General features: G+C 38.4%; 1 protein-coding gene across 1 annotated transcript; it reads right to left on the minus strand.

Moving 5' to 3' along the window:
• Positions 1 to 480: 480 nt before the first annotated feature.
• LOC132404860 (granzyme K-like) lies at positions 481 to 20,435 on the minus strand. Its single transcript, XM_059989420.1, has 5 exons — positions 20,327 to 20,435; positions 20,100 to 20,244; positions 9,245 to 9,389; positions 2,647 to 2,919; positions 481 to 966 (listed from the first exon to the last, which is right to left on the minus strand). Exons 1-5 carry the CDS (start codon positions 20,397 to 20,399, stop codon positions 772 to 774), a joined length of 831 nt encoding a protein of 276 aa, XP_059845403.1. The 5' UTR covers positions 20,400 to 20,435; the 3' UTR covers positions 481 to 771.
• Between the last annotated feature and the right edge of the window lie 2,499 nt (positions 20,436 to 22,934).

Consider the following 22,934-nt stretch of genomic DNA (forward strand, 5'->3'; position numbering starts at 1 on the left):
ACAAACTGGTGATGAAATCCATGGCAATGTGGGACCACTGGCGTCGACAGATTGCTAAGGGTTGCAGAGGCCCAGAGGGCCACTATTTGGAGGAATTGGACTGGGCACAGTGAGAGTAGGCAGTGGTGAACTGATGTGCATCTGCGATCATGATGGGCCACCAGAACCAGCTTCGGAGAAAATCTAGGGTCAGTTGTGCGCCTAATTGGCCAGAGAGGTGTGAGGAGTGGGTCCACTGGAGTGCCTTAGAGTTAAGCTGTCAGGTGTGTCAGCCAGAGCAGGCTCATGGTGTAGGGCCTGGTGAATCTGGTTCGCGAGATCCCAAAAGGGCAGGGCAAGGATGGATTGTGGCAAAAATAAACCAATTCCAATTCCAGTACAGAAGATCAGTATCCTATCTTAATGCCTAGGTTATCCCTTTGAAGCAATTTTCCCTATCTTTCCAAATGAGCAATTTGGTTCATGATTTAGTTTGCAAATATTTATATTTCTCAATAATGCATTGTAAAGTAATGCAGAAGGAACAAAAAGGATTCCCCGAAATAAATTTCTCATCCTAAAAACAATGCCAGAGGACTATATTTCACATATTCAAAACCTGTCCAACCAGTGGAGGTACTAATGTCCTTACAACTCAGCATTACATAATTCTTTGAAAATCTTTTATTCCGATAGTAGAGATCTTGGAAAAATGCAAAGTATTTAGAAAGTTATTTAAAGCGAATAAGTAATTAAGGAGAAAGTCATTGCAAATCATGTATAGATGAGTATCTAGATCACATCATTTGTGATATTTTGGTTGTTCATTTTTGTAATCATTCTTATCCACCTGAGGTATTTCTCTGATAAGCGTGTGTAGATGCCAGGCTCCTTGGGGACAGCACACTCTGCTCCAGCTGAAACAATGCCAGCATATTTATTCTCGTTTCTCCTCTTCATGCATATTAATGGCCCACCAGAGTCTCCCTGAAAGGATATATACATAAAATGTCATTGAGAAGAGGAATTTCAACAGTACATTTGCAATATGTGAGGGTGCTGTTTTTGGCACTGGACTAACAATCCTGAGGCCTGAATTTATTGGAGTTTAAAAGAATGAGGGGGGGATCTCATTGAAGTCGCCAAATATTGAAAGGCCTTGATGGAGTTTACATGGAGAGAATGTTTCCATGATTAGGAGAGTGTAAACCAAAGGTGACAGCCTCAGAGAAGAACGATGTCCCATGAGGAGGGATTTCTTCAGCCAGAGGGTATATTTAAAGCGGAGGATAAAGAGTTCTTGATTAGTAAGGCCATCAAAGGTAACAGGGAGAAGGCAGGAGAATGGGGTTGAGTGGGAAAATAAATCAGCCATGATTGAATGGTGGAGCAGACTTGATGGGCCAAATGGCCTAATTCTGCTCCTATGTCTTATGTTCTGAAGTCCAGGCTAATGATACATATTTCTGCAGAGACACCAATGCAAATTGTACTATGAGAGCCTGTGGATTTAAAATTGGGATAAAATATTGGTAATGCTGGTTGATTATTAAACTAGGGAAGGAAATCTGCTGTCCTGCATGAGACTCCAAACCAGATTAATAAGGGTAAATTTTAACTGCACACTGCAGTAGCCTAGTAAGCCACAGTTCTGGAGCTTGCAATAAAAACTCGCCTTGCTTAATGGGTCAGATCTATCGTTAACCTTGGCTCCTACTATTTGTTCAGGCCCAAAGAATGGATGAGTCAGTGTGGATCACCTGAATAGTTGCTGTGGTCACTGAATGCATTCAGCAGCCAATGAGATTCAGCCTTCTCCCTCTCGCCACTGACCCCTCACAACAGCTCATATGCTGTCAATATGTTAACATTATTTACTGAATAAAGACACTCACAGATAAATAATACACATCTGTATGTTCTGATGTAAATTGTCAGCCAGAGGTCTAATGTCTGTTTCAGAATCATAGGCCTGTAGTTCCCCTCATTTCATCACCACTGCCAGCCTTTAGACCGGGGTTCCCAATCTGCGGTCCACGGACCACCCGGTTAACAGTAGGGGCCCATGGCATAATAAAGGTTGGGAACCCCTGCTTTGGACCATGGTGGAGAACTGCCCTGTGCCTGAATATGTTCATGGGGCAGGATAGGAAAATTACCATGCTTCAGGGCAGCTGCAGTATTGCAATTCTGGGGAAGGGGTGGGGATTAATGGGCAACAAAAAAAACCATAAATGACTTTTGATGTGTTTATCTACTCCAGCTTGTTCTATTGCAGCTTATTTCATATTTGTTTATTAGTACAGAGAGAAGGAAAGAGTGAGTTAAGACAAAGATATAAGACATAGAAAGGCAGCAATATAGATGTAGAAAACAAAGAATGAAGTCAAAATATAATTTTCTTATAATTCAAAACTACATTAAGTGCAGCGACATCATGCCAGTCAGTGTATTTGCAGTGAGGCTTAAGACAACTTACGCAGTTGGTTCCAATGTTCCACATTGAACTGGTGCACGCTGCATGATGCTGTGCAATTTGCAGATAAATTACTTCTACGCTCAAAGTCACCATCAAGCCTTTTAATTAAACAACAATCACTGTACATTGCTGTAAATGCACCCTGTAACTCGAAGAATTTCCACTTGAATTGTGAATTGCCAACTTACCACGCATGAATCTTTCCTAGCTTTCTCATCACCAACGCATAACATGTCCTTTGTTATGTAAGGGCTGAGATCATAGTATGCTTTACTGTTGCAGACAGTCCTATCAATGACAGTTAAATTCACTTCCCTCAGGTCATCAGATGCTTTCAGGACTTTAGGATTAGTCGTTCCCCATCCTGCAACACTGCACTCGGTTCCAGCTTTGACATCGGCGCCTGATTTAGGAAGTTCCAATGTTGACACGTACTTGTTCAGAACAGCTTCACGGGCCAACTGTTCACATTAACAGACAAAACAGACTGGGTTATAAGTATTACCACTGGCTAAATTCTATATGTTTGCACTATGGATTCATATGATCATGTTTTCTACCCAATGTAGATCCACTATCAGCTCTGTTAGTTTTCTGTCTACTTACTCAGTGTATAAGAAACTTAATTTCCGATCAGTCACTGTGCATCTACCTGCCAATGATGCCTTTAACATTATGATGATATAAAGCTGGATATTTAACAAAAATAGAAATGAAGTGAACTTTCATTCCGCTTCTAAAATTACACCAAGACTACTTTTCCAATGTATGGAAGGAGAGGGACACTCCAAAGGATTCAAGTGAAAATAGAAAAATAGTATATAACAAATCAGTTAACAATTTATATATTAGAAGAGGAGTCACATTAAAGAATAATAAACCAGAGTTTACAGCCAGAGTTAAAGTGAAGGAGTTTCCTGTTCTAAACAAAGATTCTGTCATCTCTGCTGCAAGGATTTCTACAGTTGGATCCCCTTTTTCTGTGTTTGATCCAATGACTTTCAAACTTTTTTAACTCCTGGTGAAATTTTGTAAGTGGTAATGAGCAACCATTTCTCACAACTTCTGCTGAATTTCTGTCATAAATATTGTGTTGGAATTCTTTTTCAAGTCTTTCTGATGCCTGTTAAATAAAAAAAATATATTAATTTATGTGGATGATTTAGTTCATTCAGGTTTGTGTTATTTGCATATTTAAATCCAGTCATCAAGATCCCTTGCAAAAGTGAACACCAATATATATTTATGGAATTGTTAGCAGAACAAATAATCTTATCATTTTTACTAACAAGTTTGTGTATATGGAATATATGACACCATTTCCTTTCTATAATTGCCAGTCACAGTGCAGTGAATTTCCCAATTTTTGTTTGATGGTAATGTTGCTTGTCATGTAGAACATCTACCAGTAGGTGGCTGCCTAATGTAGTAGCAGCTCTTCAGATTATTTAATCCATTTTTGCTGGATTTCTTGTGATATTTTAGAGAACAATTTGGCCAGTTATATTTTTCCTTACAAGAAGGAATTGGAGGCAATATCCTTCTTGAAGTACACCTGATCGTTGTGGCAAAAGTATACCCTACAGTCAATAAATTAGAGCTTACAGAATTATAACCCAGTGATGATGAAGGAAAGATGATATATTTTTTACAACTGCATGCTGTGACTTAAAGGTAAACATCAAGCTGAAAAATGCTGTGATGTTCCCAAGCACCGGCTGTCCCTGTTGCAAGTATAATAAAAGTGTCAGGTACAGGACTATAATTTATAGGCGGCAGGACAAGTTGGGAAGACTTCTCATAACAAAGTGTACAGTATGCTTGAGTTTAATATTAGACTAATAGAATGAAGAGGTAAGGAATCATGCTGAATTTTATAAAAAAACTACAGATGGAATTATTTGTATGATTACGTTCTTTATAGGATCACAATTTAGGAATGATAGCAAGGCTTTGGCAATACTGTTTCGGCATGGCATCTAAACTTTTGACAGATTTCCTATAGGTGTGTGGTGGAGAGTATATTAACTGGCTACAGCACAGTCTGGTGTGAAAACACCAATGTCCTGGAAAGGAAAATCCTTTAAAAAGTAGTGGACGCAGCCCCGTCCATCACGGGTAAAGCCCTCCCCATCATTGCCCACATACAGTATACATGGAGCGTTGACACAGGAAAGCAGCATCCACCATCAGCGACCCCCACCACCCAGGTCATGCTGTTTGCTTGCTGTTGCCATCAGGAAGAAGGAACAGGGACCTCAGGACTCACACCACCAGGTTCAGGAACAGTTATTATTCACCCTCAACCACCAGGCTCTTGAACCAGAGGGCATAATTTCACTCAACTTCACTTGCCCCATCACTGAACTGTTACTACAGCCTCTGGACTCACTTTCAAGGACTCTTCGTTTCCTGTTCTCAATATTTATTACTTGCTTATTTATTCATTCGTTCAATCATTCATTCATTCATTTGTTTTGTATCTACATAGTTTGTTGTCTTTGGAGCACTAGTTAAAGACTAGTTGGTGTGGTCTTTCATCAATTTTACTATGGTTATTATTCTATTATGGATTTATTGAGTATACCTACAAGAAAATCAATCTCAGCATTGTATATGGTGACATCTATGTACTTTGATAATAAATTTACTTCAAAATTTAAACTTTGAATACTGCAGAAAATACTAAATGAAATGATAACGGAGAGAGATTAAGGAAACTGATCAAGGAGGTGATTAAGAGGAAGTTCAATGTGGGTATTAAAAAACAAGTAATGGTGACAGAAGGATCAGTAAGCAAAGAATACTGATTTACAGTGGATGGTAAATGGCTTGAAGGATTGAAAATGTGATGATCTCTGATTGCATAGTCACCTTTGAATGATCATTTTCTATACAGCTGAAGGGAAATGTTAATCAGTGTATGGAGAAGTGCAGACTGGGACTAATGGTATTTCCCCAACAAAATGAAATCACTGTGGTGCAGCTGATATGCAGCAAATTAAACAGGATTAGTGAATGATTTTTGTACTTGGGTGCTGATGGCTGGCATGAACTCAGTGGGCAGAAGGGCCTGCATCTGTGTTGTATGAAGCAATGATTCTATCAATTGTCAAAGGAACAATGAAGTGAACAGACGTCTTCTGTGATCTGGCAGGATTTGAGGCAAAGACGAGGCTCCTCCCAGCTCATCCTCCAAACATCACCACAATAAGCAAGTAGAGTAGAAAAAAATGCAATTGCAATCATTAGCTTTTATCAAGATAGCAAAAAGTCTGTTGGAAACCAGTCACAGCTTTTAAAGTGTTTTACAAAACTCTATATTCCAAAGTTCCAGGGTGAAGTATAACCCAAATTGACACCTTCTCGAATTCTCTAGAGTTACCCACTTTAAGCGAAGAACAAAATAGAACGATGACTGCTGACATAACAGAAGTTGAATTAAAAGCTGCAATTAGTAGGCTTAAATTAAGCAAGTTACCAGGAACAGATGGGTATATGGCAGAGTGGTACAGAGAATTTAAAAATGAGTTAATTCCTGTTTTACTCCCCACACTAAACTGGGCTCTAAAATAGGCACAAATGCCACCCAGTTGGAAGGAAGCAATAATATCAGCGATACCGAAAGAAAGCAAGGATAAAATGGAAAGCGGGTCACTTAGACCAATATCCGTTCTTTTTTTTGTAATTAATTTTTTTATTGAAGTTCATCATCAAACAAACATTTCCATAAGATGTATTTCAGAAATTGTACATATATATCATATAATCATATATATCACAAATCTCCACAAAGTATTTATCTGATGTATACACTTATAGAAAAGAGTGGAAAGAAAAAAAACAAGCAAAAGGAAAGAACTATACAAATAGGGAGTGATCTTTTTATTAACAACATATTCATTAATTTGTGAGAATAAAATCAGACCTATGAGGCATTATGTTGTTAAACCATTTTTCCCAGTACGAATCAAATTGTTCCAGCTTATGATTAACAGATGCTGTTATCTTCTCCATTTTGTATATGTCCATTGTAATTTAATGTAGATTATAGATTATTTACTTCCATCATGGCTAAACAATTAGAGGAGTTTCTACCCATACTGATACGTAACGATCAGACAGGTATTATACGACAACGCCAGACACAAGACAATATACGAAGGACACTTCACATTATGGATCATATTACAAAAAAAAACTAAAATCGAAGCAATAGTGATAAGCGTGGACGCTGAAAAGGCATTTGATTCATTTAATTGGAATTGTCCTTACAGAGTTTTACATAGATTTGGTTTCCAAGACACAATTATTAAAACTATACAGACACTATATGACAATTCTACTGTTAGGATTAAAATCAATGGATATTTATCAAATAGTCTTACCCTAGAAAGGGGCACAAGACAGGGTTGTGCATAGTCACCGCTACTCTTCGCATTATATCTGGAAGCATTAGCTCAATACATCAGACAAAATGAAGATATCAGGGGAATTACTATTAAAGGGACAGAGCATAAATTGGCTTGTTACGCAGATGACATTTTGATCTATCTAGGGCAACCAACATACTCTTTACCTAAATTGATGCAATCCTTTGAACAATATGGTCAATTATCAGGATACAAGATCAACATAGATAAAACACAATTACTTTCATATTACTTTAGCCCACCAAGAGAAATTGAAATTGCCATGGGCATGGCAAACAGAGTCTTTCAAATATTTGGGCATCATTATGCCAAAAGATCTGGAAAATTATCAGAATGTAATTATCAGCCTTTATATAAAAAAATTAAGGAAGATGTGGCAAGATGGAACCTGATTCCTTTTTTCAGTCTCAGTTCAAGGATTGAGTCTATTAAAATGAATATACTGCCCAGACTGTTATATCTCTTTCAGACCCTACCAATAGAGATTAATCAAAATCAATTGAATGGAAAAAGATGTTATCAAGGTATATTTGGCAGGGTAAAAGGCCTAGAGTTCATCTCAAAACTTTGCAATTATCAAAGGAAAAGGAGGGATGGGGCCTACCTTCTCCTAGAGATTATTATTTTGCAACACAGTTGAGAGCTGTGATATATTGGTGCAACTTGTCATATGACGCTCAATGGAAAAACATTGAGGAGCGGGTACTTCCCATCCCCATACAAGCAATTTTGGCTGATAACAACCTGCAAAGATACATAAATACTATTGATAACTCATGGGTGAAATTGACTCTTAAAATATGGAAAACTACTATAAAAGAATATAATCTTGAGGGAGATATTGCAATTCTTAAATGGTGTGCATATGACTAGTTTACACCAAATAAATTGGATGCTAGATTTAAGGACTGGACAGCTAAAAGAATAACAGTTCTTTGCAACATAGTGAAAGAAGGAACACTGTTCAGTTTTGAAATGCTTAAAGAGAAACACTTTTTAGAAAAACAAGATTTTTATCACTATTTTCAGATGCGACAATATGTTAATAAGACGCTTAAAATTTAACCAAGGCAAGTACATGCTTGATAGAGCTATTTAGAAAAACATATAATTCAGATAACAGTAGTAGAATCATTTCAAGCATGTATAAGGGGTTGTCAAATCTTAAAACACATTCGACTTCATACATTAAAACAAAATGGGAGAAGGAAGGAGGGCTAATTATATCTGAGGAAGAGTGGACAATAATATGGAGGTATTAATGGAAGTGTACCAGTTCACAGAAATGGAGGGAGTTTGGATGGAAAAACTTGATAAGATATTTTATCACACCCTCTCAGAAATCCTATTATGATAGTAACCTCCCTGTTTGCTGGAGAAATTGTGGAAATCAAAATGCAAATCAGTATCATACTTTCTGGGACTGCCCTGTTATCAAAAACTACTGGAGGGGGATACACAATGCCTTACAAGACATCTTTAAATGTGAAATACCTTAGAGAGTAAGAATATATATTTTGGATATATTCCTCAAGAATGGTTGAAAAGAGATAAATATTTAATGAATATACTGTTGGTGGCTGGTAAAAAGACTCTTACTAGGAAATGGTTATCACAGGAGAGCCCAACTTTAAATGCATGGATGGAAATTACAATGGACATTTACAAAATGGAGAAGATAACAGCATCTGTTAATCATAAGCTGGAACAATTTGGGAAAAATGGTTTAACTACATAATGCCTCATAGGCCTGATTTTATTCTCACAAATCAATGAATATGTTGTAAAAAAAGATCACTCCCTACTTGTACATAGTTCTTTCCTTTTGCTTGTTTTTTTCTTTCCACTCTTTTCTATAAGTGTATACCTCAGATAAATACTTTGTGGAGATTTGTGATATATATCATTATATCATATATATGTACAATGTCTGAAATACATCTTATGGAAATGTTTGTTTGATGATGAACTTCAATAAAAAATAAATAACAAAAAAAAAGGAAACCAGTCACATTTGGCACAAAATTGCCAGGTTCAGAAGCCAGAGGTCTACGATCCAGAAGGCCAAAAATCCAGGGAGACAAATTTGAATTCTACCACAGAAGGTAATGGAAATAAATTAAAATAATTAAGTGTATGTGGAATTACAGGTAGCATCTGATTGTTTAGAAATATGCATGTTTCACCATTGTCCTTTGGGAAAGGAAATCTGCAAGCCTTACCTGGATTGGCCCTTACATGACCAATGAGTCTGACTCCACCTCCTCTTTAAGGACAATTAGAAATGGACAAGAATGCCAGTATTAATAGTTACATCTACAGCAAATAAATCTTGAGAACTTATATTTAGTACCTGAATCAGCATGATGTCATTTTCTGGAGTTTTTGAATTAAATTCTGGGTGAGGAATAATCTTCCTTATTACCATTGTCTTCCTCCCTCTTTGTCTCTTAGAAAGCGAATCTACTCCTAGGACCACTCTAGATTGTTTTATGCGACTGTAAAGGTTGTAAAGGTGACTGAGTTATTAAAGATTCCAGAAAACATTTGAAAAACAATGGTCTCGGGACATTGTCCCTCTATTTATCATGTTATCTGTGAGCATGAAATACCAATTTTTCAAAATCATAAAGCAAATGAACTTCCCTCTTACTTTCTTTTAATTTCACTTATTTCCTTTAGTTTGTTGTTCTCATTAGACCTTCATTCTCTAATATTTCTGGCAGATTTTAGTATCATCTTTCCTGAAGACAGATTCAAAGTGATGGTTCAGTTTCTTTGTCATTTATGTATTTTCCATGATAAATTATCCTGCCTCTTGTCTATAAAGGACAAATATTAGCCCCAAGTAGCCGTTTGCATTTTAATTTATTTCTACCTAAGTTCCTACATTCAATTTATATTTCTTGTCAGTTCACCTTCATTTTCTGCCATGCCTTTGTCAATATCAATCCTTTGCTGAGTACATTCATGGTCTTCTGTTGCTGTAGCCCATCCACTTAAAGGTTCAATGTGTTGTGCATTCAGAGTAGCCCTTTTGCACACCTCTGTTGTAATGCATGGTTATTTGAATTACTGTCAGCTTGAATCAGTCTGGCCAATCTCCTTCGACGTGTTTTCACCTACAGACTGTCACTCACTGAATGTTTAATTGTTTTTCGCACACTTCTTTGTAAATTGTAGAGACTGTTGTGTGTGAAAATCACAGCAATTTCTGAGCTACACAATCCACCCTGTCTGGCACCAACAATCTTTCTACAGTCACTGTCACTTAGATCACATTTCTTCCCAAATCTGATGTTTTCTCTGAACAACTGAACCTCTCGACCATGTCTGTATGCTTTTATGCATTGAGTTGCTGCCAGATGATTGGCCGATTAGCTATTTGCATTAACAGGCAGGTGCGCAGGTGTACCTATGAAAGTGGCCACTGAGTGACTGCTTCCTGCAAACAAGACAAAACAAGCAGATGCTGAAAACTCAGGCAAGTTACTCAAAATGCTGGAGCAACTCAGCAAGCTCAGTAAACAGTCGATGTTTCTGGCTGAGATCTTTCATCAGGACAGGAAAATACAATGAGGTCAAAGCGAGAAGGTGGGGCAGGGAGGAAGAAGTACAAGGTGGTAAGTGGTAGGTTGAATCCTGCCATTTCTTAATGCCTTTGCTTAAATTTAACTTTCAGTTAAACTACATCACATTCAATTCTATCATACTATGGTCACGCTTTCCCTGGCAAGAAGATTATTCGTTAACCCTTTCTCATTGCACAAAGCAGGATCTAAAATACCTCATTCTTCCCAGGTTGTTTTCTAAACATATTTAATTAGAGTTCCATGAATTACCTCCCAACCCATTACAGAAATTTGATCTATATAAAGTTGAAATCTCTCAGGATTACTGTATTATCTTTGCCCTATACACCTCTACTTTCTTGACCTGTGCCATGCCCAGTAGTACAAATAATATTTGGTGACCCATAAGTCATTCCTACTGATGTTCTCTCCCTTTGCTTTTCATTAACTTGAGTCACACTAATTCTCATTCTAAATCACAATGTGCCAAGCCAAGATTGTTTTTAAGACTGACATGATCTCATCCCATAATAGTAATACTATACTACCTTTTTGTCTGTACTTCTTTGACCGTTTAGTTCTCACCTTTCTGAATAATTTCCGCAAACATGTTCCTAGTTTCTTACAACGCTAAGTTGCTAACTTGATGCTCAACCTCTGAGAAATTAATTTGAAATTGTTTGCTGAGCAGATGGCATCATGCCACTGGCTGGCAAAAATGTTAAAAAACAGACAAAAATGTTAAGGATATGGCAATGTTGCTGCCCGATGTGCCTCAGGGTGTAGTAAGGACCAACAGCATACTTCTATAACAAGTGGATCATAATCATTTATTTATATTTGCACTACTGTACTTCTCTAGATGTAGTCATTGAATCATAGAGAAATAAAGCACAGATACAGGCCCTGTGGCCCATCGAATCCATGCTGACCATGCTGCCCTCCCAGCTAGTCCCAACTTCCTGTGTTCCATCCATATCCTTCTAAGCCCCATCCATCAATGTACCTATCCATTGTTTCTTAAATGATATTATTGCACCTGTCTCAGTCACTTCTTCCAGCAGCTTGTTCCATACACTCACCACTCTCTCTATGTAAAGGTTGCCCCTGAGGTCCCTTTTAATAATCTTTCCCCTTTCAACCTAAATCTATGCCCCCTTATTTTGGTCTCTCTAATCCATCCACCTTATTTATGTCTCTCATAATTTTAAATAAAGTCACCCTTCATTCTCCTAGTTCCAAGTAATAAAGACCTAAGCTGGTCAACCTCTCCATATAACTCTGTTCCTCTAGTCCTGACAATATTCTCATAAAACTTTTCTTCACTCTTTCCAAATAAGACATGTCTTTTCTGCAACAGGGTGACCAAAACTGTACACATATTCCATATGTGACCTGATTGTACTTTGTAGCAAAAGGACGGGCAGGAAGGCGTAGGCAGTGGTGTGGCTCTGTTGGTAAGAGATCGAATTACGTCTTTAGAAAGAGGTGACATAGGGTCAGAGAATGTTGAATCTTTGTCGGTGGAGTTAAGTAATTGCAAGGGTGAAAAAACCATTATGGAAATCATATGTAAGCCTCCAGATAGTAGCCAAGATGTGGGTTTGATATTACAAAGGGAACTAGAAAAGACATGTAATAAAGATAATGACACAATTGTAATGGAGAACTTCAATGTGCAAGGGGATTGGGGAAATCAGGTTTGTATCAGATTGCAAGAGAGGGAATTTGTTGAAAGCCCATGAGATGGCTTTTTAGAGCAGCTCGTGCTTGAGCCTACTCAGGGAAAGGTTATCTTAGATTGGATATAGTGTAAAAACCGAGATCTTATCAGGGAACTTAAAGTAAAAGAACTCTTAGGAGGCAGTGATCATAATATCATTGTATTCATACCGCAATTTGAAAGGAAGAAGCACAACTCGCATGTATCTGTATCGCAACAGAATAAAGGGGATTACAGAGACATGAGAGAGGGGCTTACCCAGGTGGATTGGCGGGAGAAACTGGAGGTGATGATGGCAGAACAGAGACGGTTGACGTTTCTGGAAATAGATCACCAGGCGCAGGATAGATATGCCCCACAGAGGAAGTTCTCAAATGGCAGGACAAGGCAACCATGGCTAACAAAGGAAGTTAAGTACCTCATAAAAGCCAAGGAAAGGGCATATAAGGTAGCAATAAAAGGCAACTAAAAAGCTATAAGAAGGGAAAAGATGAAATAAGAGGGCAGACTAGCAATAATATAAAGCAGGATACAAAAAGTTTTTTTCAGTTATATTAAGAGTAAAAGGGAAGTGAGAGTTGGTATTGGACCACTGCAAAATGATACTGGTGAAATAGTACTGGGGACCAAGGAATGGAAGATGAACTTACTGAGTACGTTGCATCTGTCTTCACTGTGGGAGACACTAGCCGTGTGTCAGAGGTCTGTGAGTGTCAGGGAGCAGGAGTGAATGCCATTGCTATTACAAAGGAAAAAGTGCTAGGCAAACTCAAAGGTCTAAAGGTAGATGTCAGCTGGACCAGATGGACTACATCCCAGAGTCCTGAGAGAGGTTGCTGAAGAGATAATGGATACATTGGTCATGATTTTTCAAGAATTACTCGATTTTGGCATGGTCCCAGAGGACTGGAAAATTGCAAATGTCGCTCCACCCTTTAGGAAGGAAGGAAGACAAAAGAAAGGAAATTTTTGGTGAGTTAGCCTGACCTCCGTAGTTGGGAATGTTATGGAGTCTATTATAAAGGATGAGGTTTTGAGGTACTTGGAGACTAATGCCTAAATAAGTCAAAGTCAGCATGGTTTCTGTAAAGGAAATCTTGCTGACAAATCTGTTAGAGTTCTTCGAGGAAGTAACAAGCAGGGTGGACTAAGGGGATGTCATTTGCTCCTATTTTCAGAAGGTGTTTGACAAGGTGCCATAGATGAGGCTGCTAAACAAGATAAAATCCTATGGCGTTACAGGAAAGATACTGGCAGGGATAGCGGAATAGCTGACAGGCAGGAAGCAGCAAGTGGGAATAAAGTGGGCCTTCTCTGGTTGGCTCCCAGTGACTAGTGGTTTTCCTCAGGGATCAGTATTGGGATCATTGCTTTTCACGTTGTTTGTCAGTGATTTAGATAATGGAATTGATGGCTTCGTGGCAAAGTTTGTGGATGATACACAGATAGGTGGAGGGGTAGGTAGTGCTGAGGAAGCAATGCGATCGCCTCAGGACCTAGACAAATTGGAAGAAGGGGCAAAAAAATGGCAAATGGAATACAGTGTTGGGATGTGTATGATAACACATTTTAGTAAAAGGAACAATAGTGCAGACTATTATCTAAGTGGGGAGAAAGTTCAAACATCAGAGATGCACAGGGACTTAGGAGTCTACCATGCAAGACTTCCAAAAGGTTAATTTACGTGTTGTGTCTATGGTAAAGAAGGCAAATGCAATGTTGGCATTTATTTCAAGAATATAAAAGCAAGGAGATAATGCTAAGCCTTTATAAGACATTACAGGCCTCATTTAGAATGTTGTCAATGGTTTTTGGCCTAATGTCTCAGAAAGAATGTGTTGCCATTGGAGAGAGTCCAGAGGGGGTTCACAATAAATGAAGGGGTTAACATATGAGGAGCGTTTGGCAGCTTTGGGCCTGTACTCACTGGAATTTAGAAAAATGCATAGGAATCTCATTCAAACCTACCGAATGTCGAAAGGACTAGATAAGGTGGATGTGGAGTGGACCTTTCCTCAGGTGAGGGTATCCAGAACTAGAGGGCACAGCCTCAAAATTGAGGGGTGACCCTTTAGAACAAAGGTAAGGAGGATTTTTTTTTATAGCCAGAGAGTAGTGAATCTGTGGAATGCTCTGTCATAGACTGCAGTGAAGGCCAATTCTGTGTGTATATTTAAGGCAGAAGTTGCTAGTTTCTTGATTGGTCAGGGCATCAAAGGATATGGTGAGAAGACAGGTGAATGAGGTTGAGTGGAATCCAGAATCAGCCATGATGGAATGGCAGAGCAGAATCAATGGGCTGAATGGCCTAATTCTGTTCCTATGTCTTATGGTCTTATGGACCTCCCCAATGGCTTATCCAATTGCAACATAATGTCCCATCTCCTATACTCATTCCCTGACCGATGAAGGAGAACATGCTAAGTGACCTTTTCACCATCCTGTCTACCTGTGACAACATTTTCAACAGACTATGCATTTGTACTTCCAAGTCCCTCTGTTCCATTATACTTCCCAATGCCCTGTCATTCATATTAGAAGTCTCACACTAGTTTTACTTTCCAAAATGCATCACCTCACACTTATCTGTATTGAAATCCATTTGCCACTCCTTGGCTCATTTCTCTACTTTAATCCAAAATAAAAGATCCCACTTTAATCCAAGATAACCTTCTTCAGAGTCAACAACACCTCCTAAGTTCATGTTATCTGTAAACTTACTGATTAAGCCTTGTGCACTCACATTCATATCATTTATATAAATAACAAACAACAAGAGTCCCAACAATGACACCTGTGGCACACCAATTGTCACTGACCTCCATTTTGAGAAACAACCTTCAATCACCACCCTCTGCTTTCTCCCTCCAAGCCAATACTGAATCCACGTAACTAGCTCTCTGACTAGCTAAAATCTACTGTCCTATTCATCTTGAACACAATAATTCTGCAAATGCTGGAACACCAATGTAACACAAACAAACTGGTGGAGGAACTCAGCAGGTCAGGCATCTTCTATAGGACAGGGACATCTTGAATCGTGTCCACAACATTTTGGAGAGGGAGGGGGAGCAGCCAGATGTCTTGGTACATATCGGTAACAATGACATAGGAAGAAAAAACAAAGAGTTCCTGAAAAATTATTTAGAGGGCTAGGTAGAAAGCTGAGAAGGAGGACCTCCCAGGTAGTAATTTCTGGATTACTACCTGTGCCACGTGCCAGTGAGGGCAGAAGTTGGATAATTTGACAAATTATTGCATGGCTGAGAAGCTGGTGCAGGCGGCAGGGCTTCAGGTTCCTGGATCATTAGTATCTCTTCTAGGGGAGGTGTGACCTAATCAAAAGTGACGGGTTGCACCTGAACATGAGGGGATCCAATATTCTCACGGGCAGGTTCATTGGAGCTGTTGGGGAGGGTTTAAACTAATTTGGCAGGGGTGTGGAAACTGCAGTGAAAGGACTAAAGATAGGACAGATGGTAAAAAGGCAAAGATAGCTTGCAGTCAGACTGTCAGGAAGTTGCAGGCAGATGATAGGACATAATTGCAGCCAGCAGGGTGAGTATCAGTGCATTACAGATGTAGGATCAAAAAGGATACAAATACAGTACTCAGAGTGTTATATCTTAATGCACAGAGTACAAAAAGTAAGGTGGATGATCTTGTTGCACTAGTATAGATCACCAGATATGATGTTGTAGCCATCACTGAATCATGGCTGAAGGATGGTTGTAGTTGGGAGCCAAGCTTACACATTGTATTGGAAGGATAACAAGAGAGATAGAGAGGGTGGCGTGGCTCTGCTGGTAAAGAATGGCATCAAATCATTAGGAAGGTGTGACATAGTACTGGAAGATGTTGAATCCTAGTGGATTGAATTAAAAAACTGCAAGGGTAAAACGACCTGGATGGTGGTTATATACAAGGCTCCCAACAGTAACTGGGATGTGGACCACAGATTACAACTGGAAATACAAAGGGGAGTCAAATGGGCAATATTATGATAGTCAATGGAGATTTCAACATGCAGCTCGATTGAGAAAATCAGGTTGGAAATGGATCCCAAAGGAGTGAGCTTTTTGAATGCCTACAAGATGGGTTTTTTTTAGAACAGTTTGTTGATGAGCTTACTAGGGGATCAGCTATACTGGATTCGGTGTTAATTAATGAAACAGAGTTGATTAGGGAACTTCAGGCAAAAGAACCCTTAGGAGGCAGTGATTACAATACCATTGAGTTCAAGTTGAAATTTAATATGGATAGGTAAAGTCTGATGTAGCAGTATTTCAGTGGAGTAAAGGGAATTACAGTAGAATAAGAGAGGATTTGCCCAAAGTAGATTGGAAGGTGCTAGTGGCAGGGATTAACAGCAGAGCAGCAATGGTGTGGGTTTTTGGGAAAAATAAGGGATGTGCAGGATAGATGCATTCCAAAAACAAAGAAATACTCAAATGGCAAAATACTCATGTCTGACAAGGGATGTCAAAGCTAATGTAAAAGCAAAAGAGACAAAACACCAAACATAATGGGAAGACAGAGGATTGGGACACTTTTAAAATTCTACAGAGAGCAACTAAAATAATCATTTGGAGGGAAAAGCTGAAATATGAAAGCAAGCTAGCAAATAATATCAAAGAGGATAGTAAAAGATTTTTCATGTATATAAAAATAAAAGAGAGATGAAAGTGGATATAGGACTGCTAGAAAATGAGGCTGGAGAAATAATTAAGTGGCCAAAGAGATAGCTGGTGAACTAAATGAGTATTTTGCATCAGTCTTCACTGTGGAAGACACTAGCAGTGTGCCAGGTGTTGAAGGGTGTGAGGGAAGAGGTGGGTGCAGTTACTATTACAAAGGAGAAGGTGCTCAACAAGCTGCAAGACCTAAGGGTACAGAAGTCACCCAGACTAGATGAACGGCACCCTAGTGTTCTGAAAGAGGGAGCAGTAGAGATTGTGGAGACATTAATAATGATCTTTCAAAAATCACTGGACTCTTCCATGGTGCCAGAGGACTAGAAAATTACAAATGTCACACCACTCTTTAAGAAAGGAGGAAGGCAGCGTAAAGGAAATTATAGACCAGTTACCCTGACCTCGGTGGGAAGATGTTGGAGTTAACTGTTAAGGGTGAGTCTTTGGAATACTTGGTGACACAGAACAAGACAGTACAAAGTCAGCATGGTTTCCTTCAGGGAATTCTTGGAATTCTTTGAGGAGATTACAAGTAGGATGGATAAAGGGGTTGTAGTGGATGTTGTATATTTGTACTTTCAGAAGGTCTTTGACATGGTGCCACACATGAGGCTACTTAGCAAGTTAAGAGCCCCTGGTATTACAGGCAAGTTACTGGCATGGTTAGAGCAATGGCTGATCGGTAAGAGGCAGTGAGTGGGAATACAAGGTTCTTTTTCTAGTAGGCTGCCAGTGAGTAGTGGTGTTCCGCAGGGGCCAGTACTGGGACTGAACTTTTATGCTATATATCAATGATTCATTGACTGTGTTGTGAAACCACTGACTCATATCTGTAATCAGTCTTTGACTGCTGGAAAATTTCCCAATAAAATGAAAATAACCAAGGTCATTCCAATATACAAAGTTGGAGATAAACATGTATTTTCAAATTATAGACCAGTTTCTTTGCTCTCACAATCTCCCAAAATATTGGAAAAAATATTTGTAAAAAGGTTAAATGATTTTATAACAAAACATAATATACTCTGTGAACAGCAATATGGTGTCAGAAAAAAAAGAACCACTAAAATAGCATTAACAGATTTTGTAGAAGAAATATCGAATGCTATAGAAAGAAATGTGGGAATATTCCTTGATCTAAAAAAAAACATTTGACACCATAGACCATAAATTATTATTAACAAAATTAGAAAGATATGGTATTAGAGGTGTGGCACATGACTGGTTAAGTAGTTATTTGGAAGACAGGTATCAGTATGTACATATAAACAACTCAAATTCAAAACTTTTGAGGGTAACGTGGGGTTTCACAAGGTTCAGTGCTTGGTCCATTGCAGTTCATTTTATATATAAACGATATGGGTATGGTCTCTCAGACATTAAAATGTATAGTATTTGCTGATGATACAGCTATATTTTGTAGTGGGGAACATCTGAAACAACTTTTGGATACAGTGGAGAAAGAACTAAAAATTATAAAGAAATGTTTTGATACTAACAAATTATCACTGAATCTTAGTAAAGCTGAATTCAAAATATTTGGAAACCGTGTACCAAATTCATACTCAAACTTAGAATAAATGATAATGGTAATAGATAATAAATTAAGCTGGAAACCACATATAAATTATGTCAAAGCAAAAATGTCAAAATCTATTGCAGTACCGTACAAAGCGCAGGAATCTTTGTATACATTATACTGTTCACTTATAGTCCCATACATAACTTTCTATGTAGAGGTATGGGGAAATACATACAAAACAAATACAAACTCAATTTTTCTACTCCAAAAGGAAGCCATACAAATTGTAAATAAGACAAGTTATTATGACCCAACCAATCAACTATTTATTTAATTAAACACTTTAAAATTCAGAGATTTTGTAGATTTTAAAATAATACAAATTATGTATAAAGTAAAAAATGGATAGATACCACTAAGAATCCAAAGGTTGTTTAAAATCAGAGAAAGTCAACATGATTGGAGAGCAACATGTATATTTCAAAAACAAATGTAAAAAATCACCGTATTTCAGTCAGGGGTGAATCTATGGAACAGTTGTAGTGAAAATTTTAAAACATGCACAACACTTAACAAGTTTAAAAATTATTTTAAAATAATTTAATGAACAAATATAAAATACGTGATTTAAAATGAATGGGAGTAATGTAAATAAATGATACTTGGAATTGGATTCTGTATTAAAAGATTGTGAATTTTTTGTTTTGATGTGATGACTGAAGCCAAACATGTTGTTGTATAAGTAAGAGGGGTAAGCGTAATCAGCTGTAGCTTCAGCCTACACCCTTTTGGTCGGTTTTAAAAAGTTTCATTATTTAATTTTGTTTTATGAAATCTTCATTGAAAACGATGCTTTTTGGTATATTTGTACTGATCGAAATAAAATTTCATTTCATTTCAAAACTTAATTTAACTTAATTTAGATTATGGATTAGATGGTTTTGTTGCCAGGTTTGCAGATGATATGAAGATTGTTGGAGGGGTAGGTAGTGTTGAGGAAACAGGTAAACTGCAGGAGGACTTACTGTAGACAGATTAGGAGAATGGGCAAGAGAGTGGCAAATGAAATACAATGTTGGAAAATGCATAGTCATGCACTTTGGTAGTAGATATAGCTTTGAGTCTGTACTCACTGGAATTCCGAAGGATGAGGGGGGATCTCATTGAAACCTTTCGAGTATTGCAAGACCAAAACAGAGTAGATGTGGAAAGGTTATTGGTCCTGCCTGTTCTTGAATCGGATTGAAAACAATGACCATGTATTTGTTACCGTAACAAGGGAGCATGACACTCAATGGGTCCGTTCAGGTATTGGATAGGGTCGCTACTCAAGCTGACCCAGATTTTTCCCTCCTGCAGACAGCAACTCCTACTCTCATTCTTGTTCTCTGACTGAAAGCTCCCCACGTTCCCTAAACAGTTCAGACACATCTATTCCCACCCCACCCCACACCCCCTGCAGAAACGTGAAACATTTAGTCATTACCCATCTGGCTAGATTCAGGGATCTGTACATCGTTGACTGGAAGTCCCATCAATTATATTTAAGACTGAAGACAAGAAAGGAGAAAGCCCACCCAGGATCATCTGATTTTCACAAAAATGTTTTGGAAACTTGCCCTCTAAAGTGAATATTTGTGCTTTCTACATTTTCACGAGAAAATTAAGGTATTTTTTCAAAAATCCTTGCCACTTACACTTCGCAGTGCGCTGCAGTCAGAACCCATCTCCGCGCGATTAAAGCACCACCACAAACATGTTGTTTATGAGTCTGGATTGATGCCATGTAAGGTCTGGAATGTGGTTTAACTTTATGGCCCCCAATTATTTCTGTGCCAATACCTTCAGTAGATAGACAATATTGAACAGTTGGTTATCAGAAGAGTAGATCCAGTAAACATCAGATTATATTCAATGCACTTACACACTTCAAGAGTCAGGAAAACAACTATGGCAGTTAACCAGCCCACACATCTTATCTTCGGCATTTTCTTCATGTTCTTTGTATTAAGGAGTGCAAGTACTGCAAAGAGAAGTCCTGTATTAAAATACATCCTGCTCAAATTAATTAATATCTTACACCTCATAACCATAAAGATGCATTTCCTGTGAAAGTCAGTAACACTGAAGGCTGGCTAGGTGTTTCCACCTTTCACAAAACCACATTACTCATCTCTTCAAAGTTATCTATTTTCCTACAAACGGAAATCAACTAAGATACTGAATCATATAAAAAAAACCTTTTGGACAGTTATGCGAGTCAGGGTCAGGTTTATCATCATTGCCAAGTGTCGTGATGAAAACTGTTGTTTTGTAGCAGTAGTACAGTGCAATACACAGAGATTACTATAAATTACAAATAAATAAACAGCACCAACAAAAAGAATAATGAAGTAGTGCTCATGGTTTCATGCACCATTCAGAAATCTGATGGTGGGAGAAGAAGCTGTTTCATGGTGCATGGAGCGGTGAAGAGTGGGAGGATAAGGTCCAAAAGCTGACAAAGTTGGTCAGTTTAGATGAGTTGGGCTGAAGACCCTGTTACATTGCTCAGTGAGTCTGTGAGTCTAAGACTATCTATTTCCAAATTGAGACTGTCATCGTTTGATCAAAGGGAGTATACCTTTATTAATGTAATTAGGGAGATGCAAGATGACATTAATAGCAAAAGGACACTATTATCATCTCATCAAGCCAAATTTAGAAAGAGGGATCACATCAGGACTGAATTTCAATGTTGGCTAATATTACCAGGGGAGTATTTTCATTTTTCTTTGGTTATAAACATACTGCTGGCAAGGCCAGGATTGCTTGTTTAGTCCTTATTGCTCTTGAGAAAGTAGCAGGGAGTTTACATTTTGAGCCACCACAGTTGTCTACTGAAGGTACTCCTTTGGTGCTACTGAGTAGGGAGTTCTGGGATTTAGCACCAGAAATAATGAAAGAATGACAACATAATTTCAAGTCAGAATGGCGTGGGACTCAGAGGAAAACCTGAAAGTGCTGGCATTCTCACATGTTTGCTACTCTTGTACTCTTTGATGGCACAGGAGGCAGGGTATTTTGCCTGCACTTACCTATGAGTTATCGTAGAGTTACACATGTGTCAAAGATGGAGCGACCCGATGCAAAGGTGCAAGTACCATGAATGCAATGAAACCATAAAACAAGCGTTACTTTATCAAACTTTTGCTCTTTATTCATAGCATGCTGTGCGGGAAGTTACAAACTGATCTCCCAAAGAGTCAACCCTCCCCTGAATCACAATTCTTCACAATTTGTAACATTGATCATCACAGGAAATGTTATAGTTACGCGAGCTAATACAGTTTTAGAATAGTTTCGATCACATGCTAAGATACAATTAGATGTAAACTCATTGTTGGTTAGTTATAATCATTTTCTGCTAAAGCTAGCCTGGATACAACATTAGTTCCTCATGCTGACACCTCCCCCCACTCTCGAACGTTCTAACCCACCCCCCACGCAATCCTTCCCATATTTAGTTATGTTATACCTCAAGATGCTTTGTGTGACCAGACAATTCCTTACTTGAACCTATATCTAACTTTATTAGGGAATAATGTCTAGTAAGTCACTTGTTGCTGGGTAAGGTTCCCTTTTTGGCTGTCCAGCAACTAGCATAAGGTACCTAAAAGGTAATTGATCATTAGCTAATCATTGTCTTTTAATCTATACCCCTATTTACCTATCCCTTTACTCCATGACATGGAGGTTTAATAAGTGATAGCAGCCAGAATTCCTTATTTTACAATGATCCGCATTGCATTGGAGAGATTATAATAACATTAATGTAAAAGCTGATACACACTTCCTTCTCTAACTGCTCTTCTGTGTCAGAAAAATCCAGTGTGTTCGTAATTATCTCAGACTTAATCCACTGGAGTTTAATAAAGTGCAGCTTTTATTGATGGTCTAGTTCAGCTATTTCTGACTACCATGACCATGTTGTGGAGAAGGTGTACCTTAAATCCAAACATTTTCTGCTGACAGCATCTTCTTAAGGTACTCATGTGTTGATTATCTCCTTCTCACTGACAATAAGTAAGGTGCACCTCAAAGATGTGTGCTTAGCCCACTTCTCTGCTCTCTCTACACTCACAACATTATGGCTAGGCGCAGCTCAATGCCATCTGTAAACTCACTGATGACGCCACATTTGTTGGCAGTCTCAGATGCGACGAGGAGATGCACAGGAGTGGGATAAATGAGCTGGTTGACTGCTGTTGCAGCAACAACCTCACACTCAATGCCAGCACGTCCAAGGAAATGATTGTGGACCTGAGGAAGGGAAATTCAGGAGAACGTATAGTAGTCCTCATTGAGAAATTTGAGATGAAAGAGCTGAGCAGCTTGAAATTCCTGGGTGTCAACATTTCAAAGGATCTATCCTAGGCACAATATATTGAAGCCTTCATGAAGAAGATGTGTCAGTGGTTCTACTTCATTAAGTGTTTGAGGAGATTTGCAACGTCACCAAATACTGTATTGTACATTTCCACAGAGAGCAT

The sequence above is a fragment of the Hypanus sabinus genome, chromosome 14, assembly GCF_030144855.1.
Source record: "Hypanus sabinus isolate sHypSab1 chromosome 14, sHypSab1.hap1, whole genome shotgun sequence".
In the NCBI taxonomy this organism is placed as follows: domain Eukaryota; kingdom Metazoa; phylum Chordata; class Chondrichthyes; order Myliobatiformes; family Dasyatidae; genus Hypanus; species Hypanus sabinus.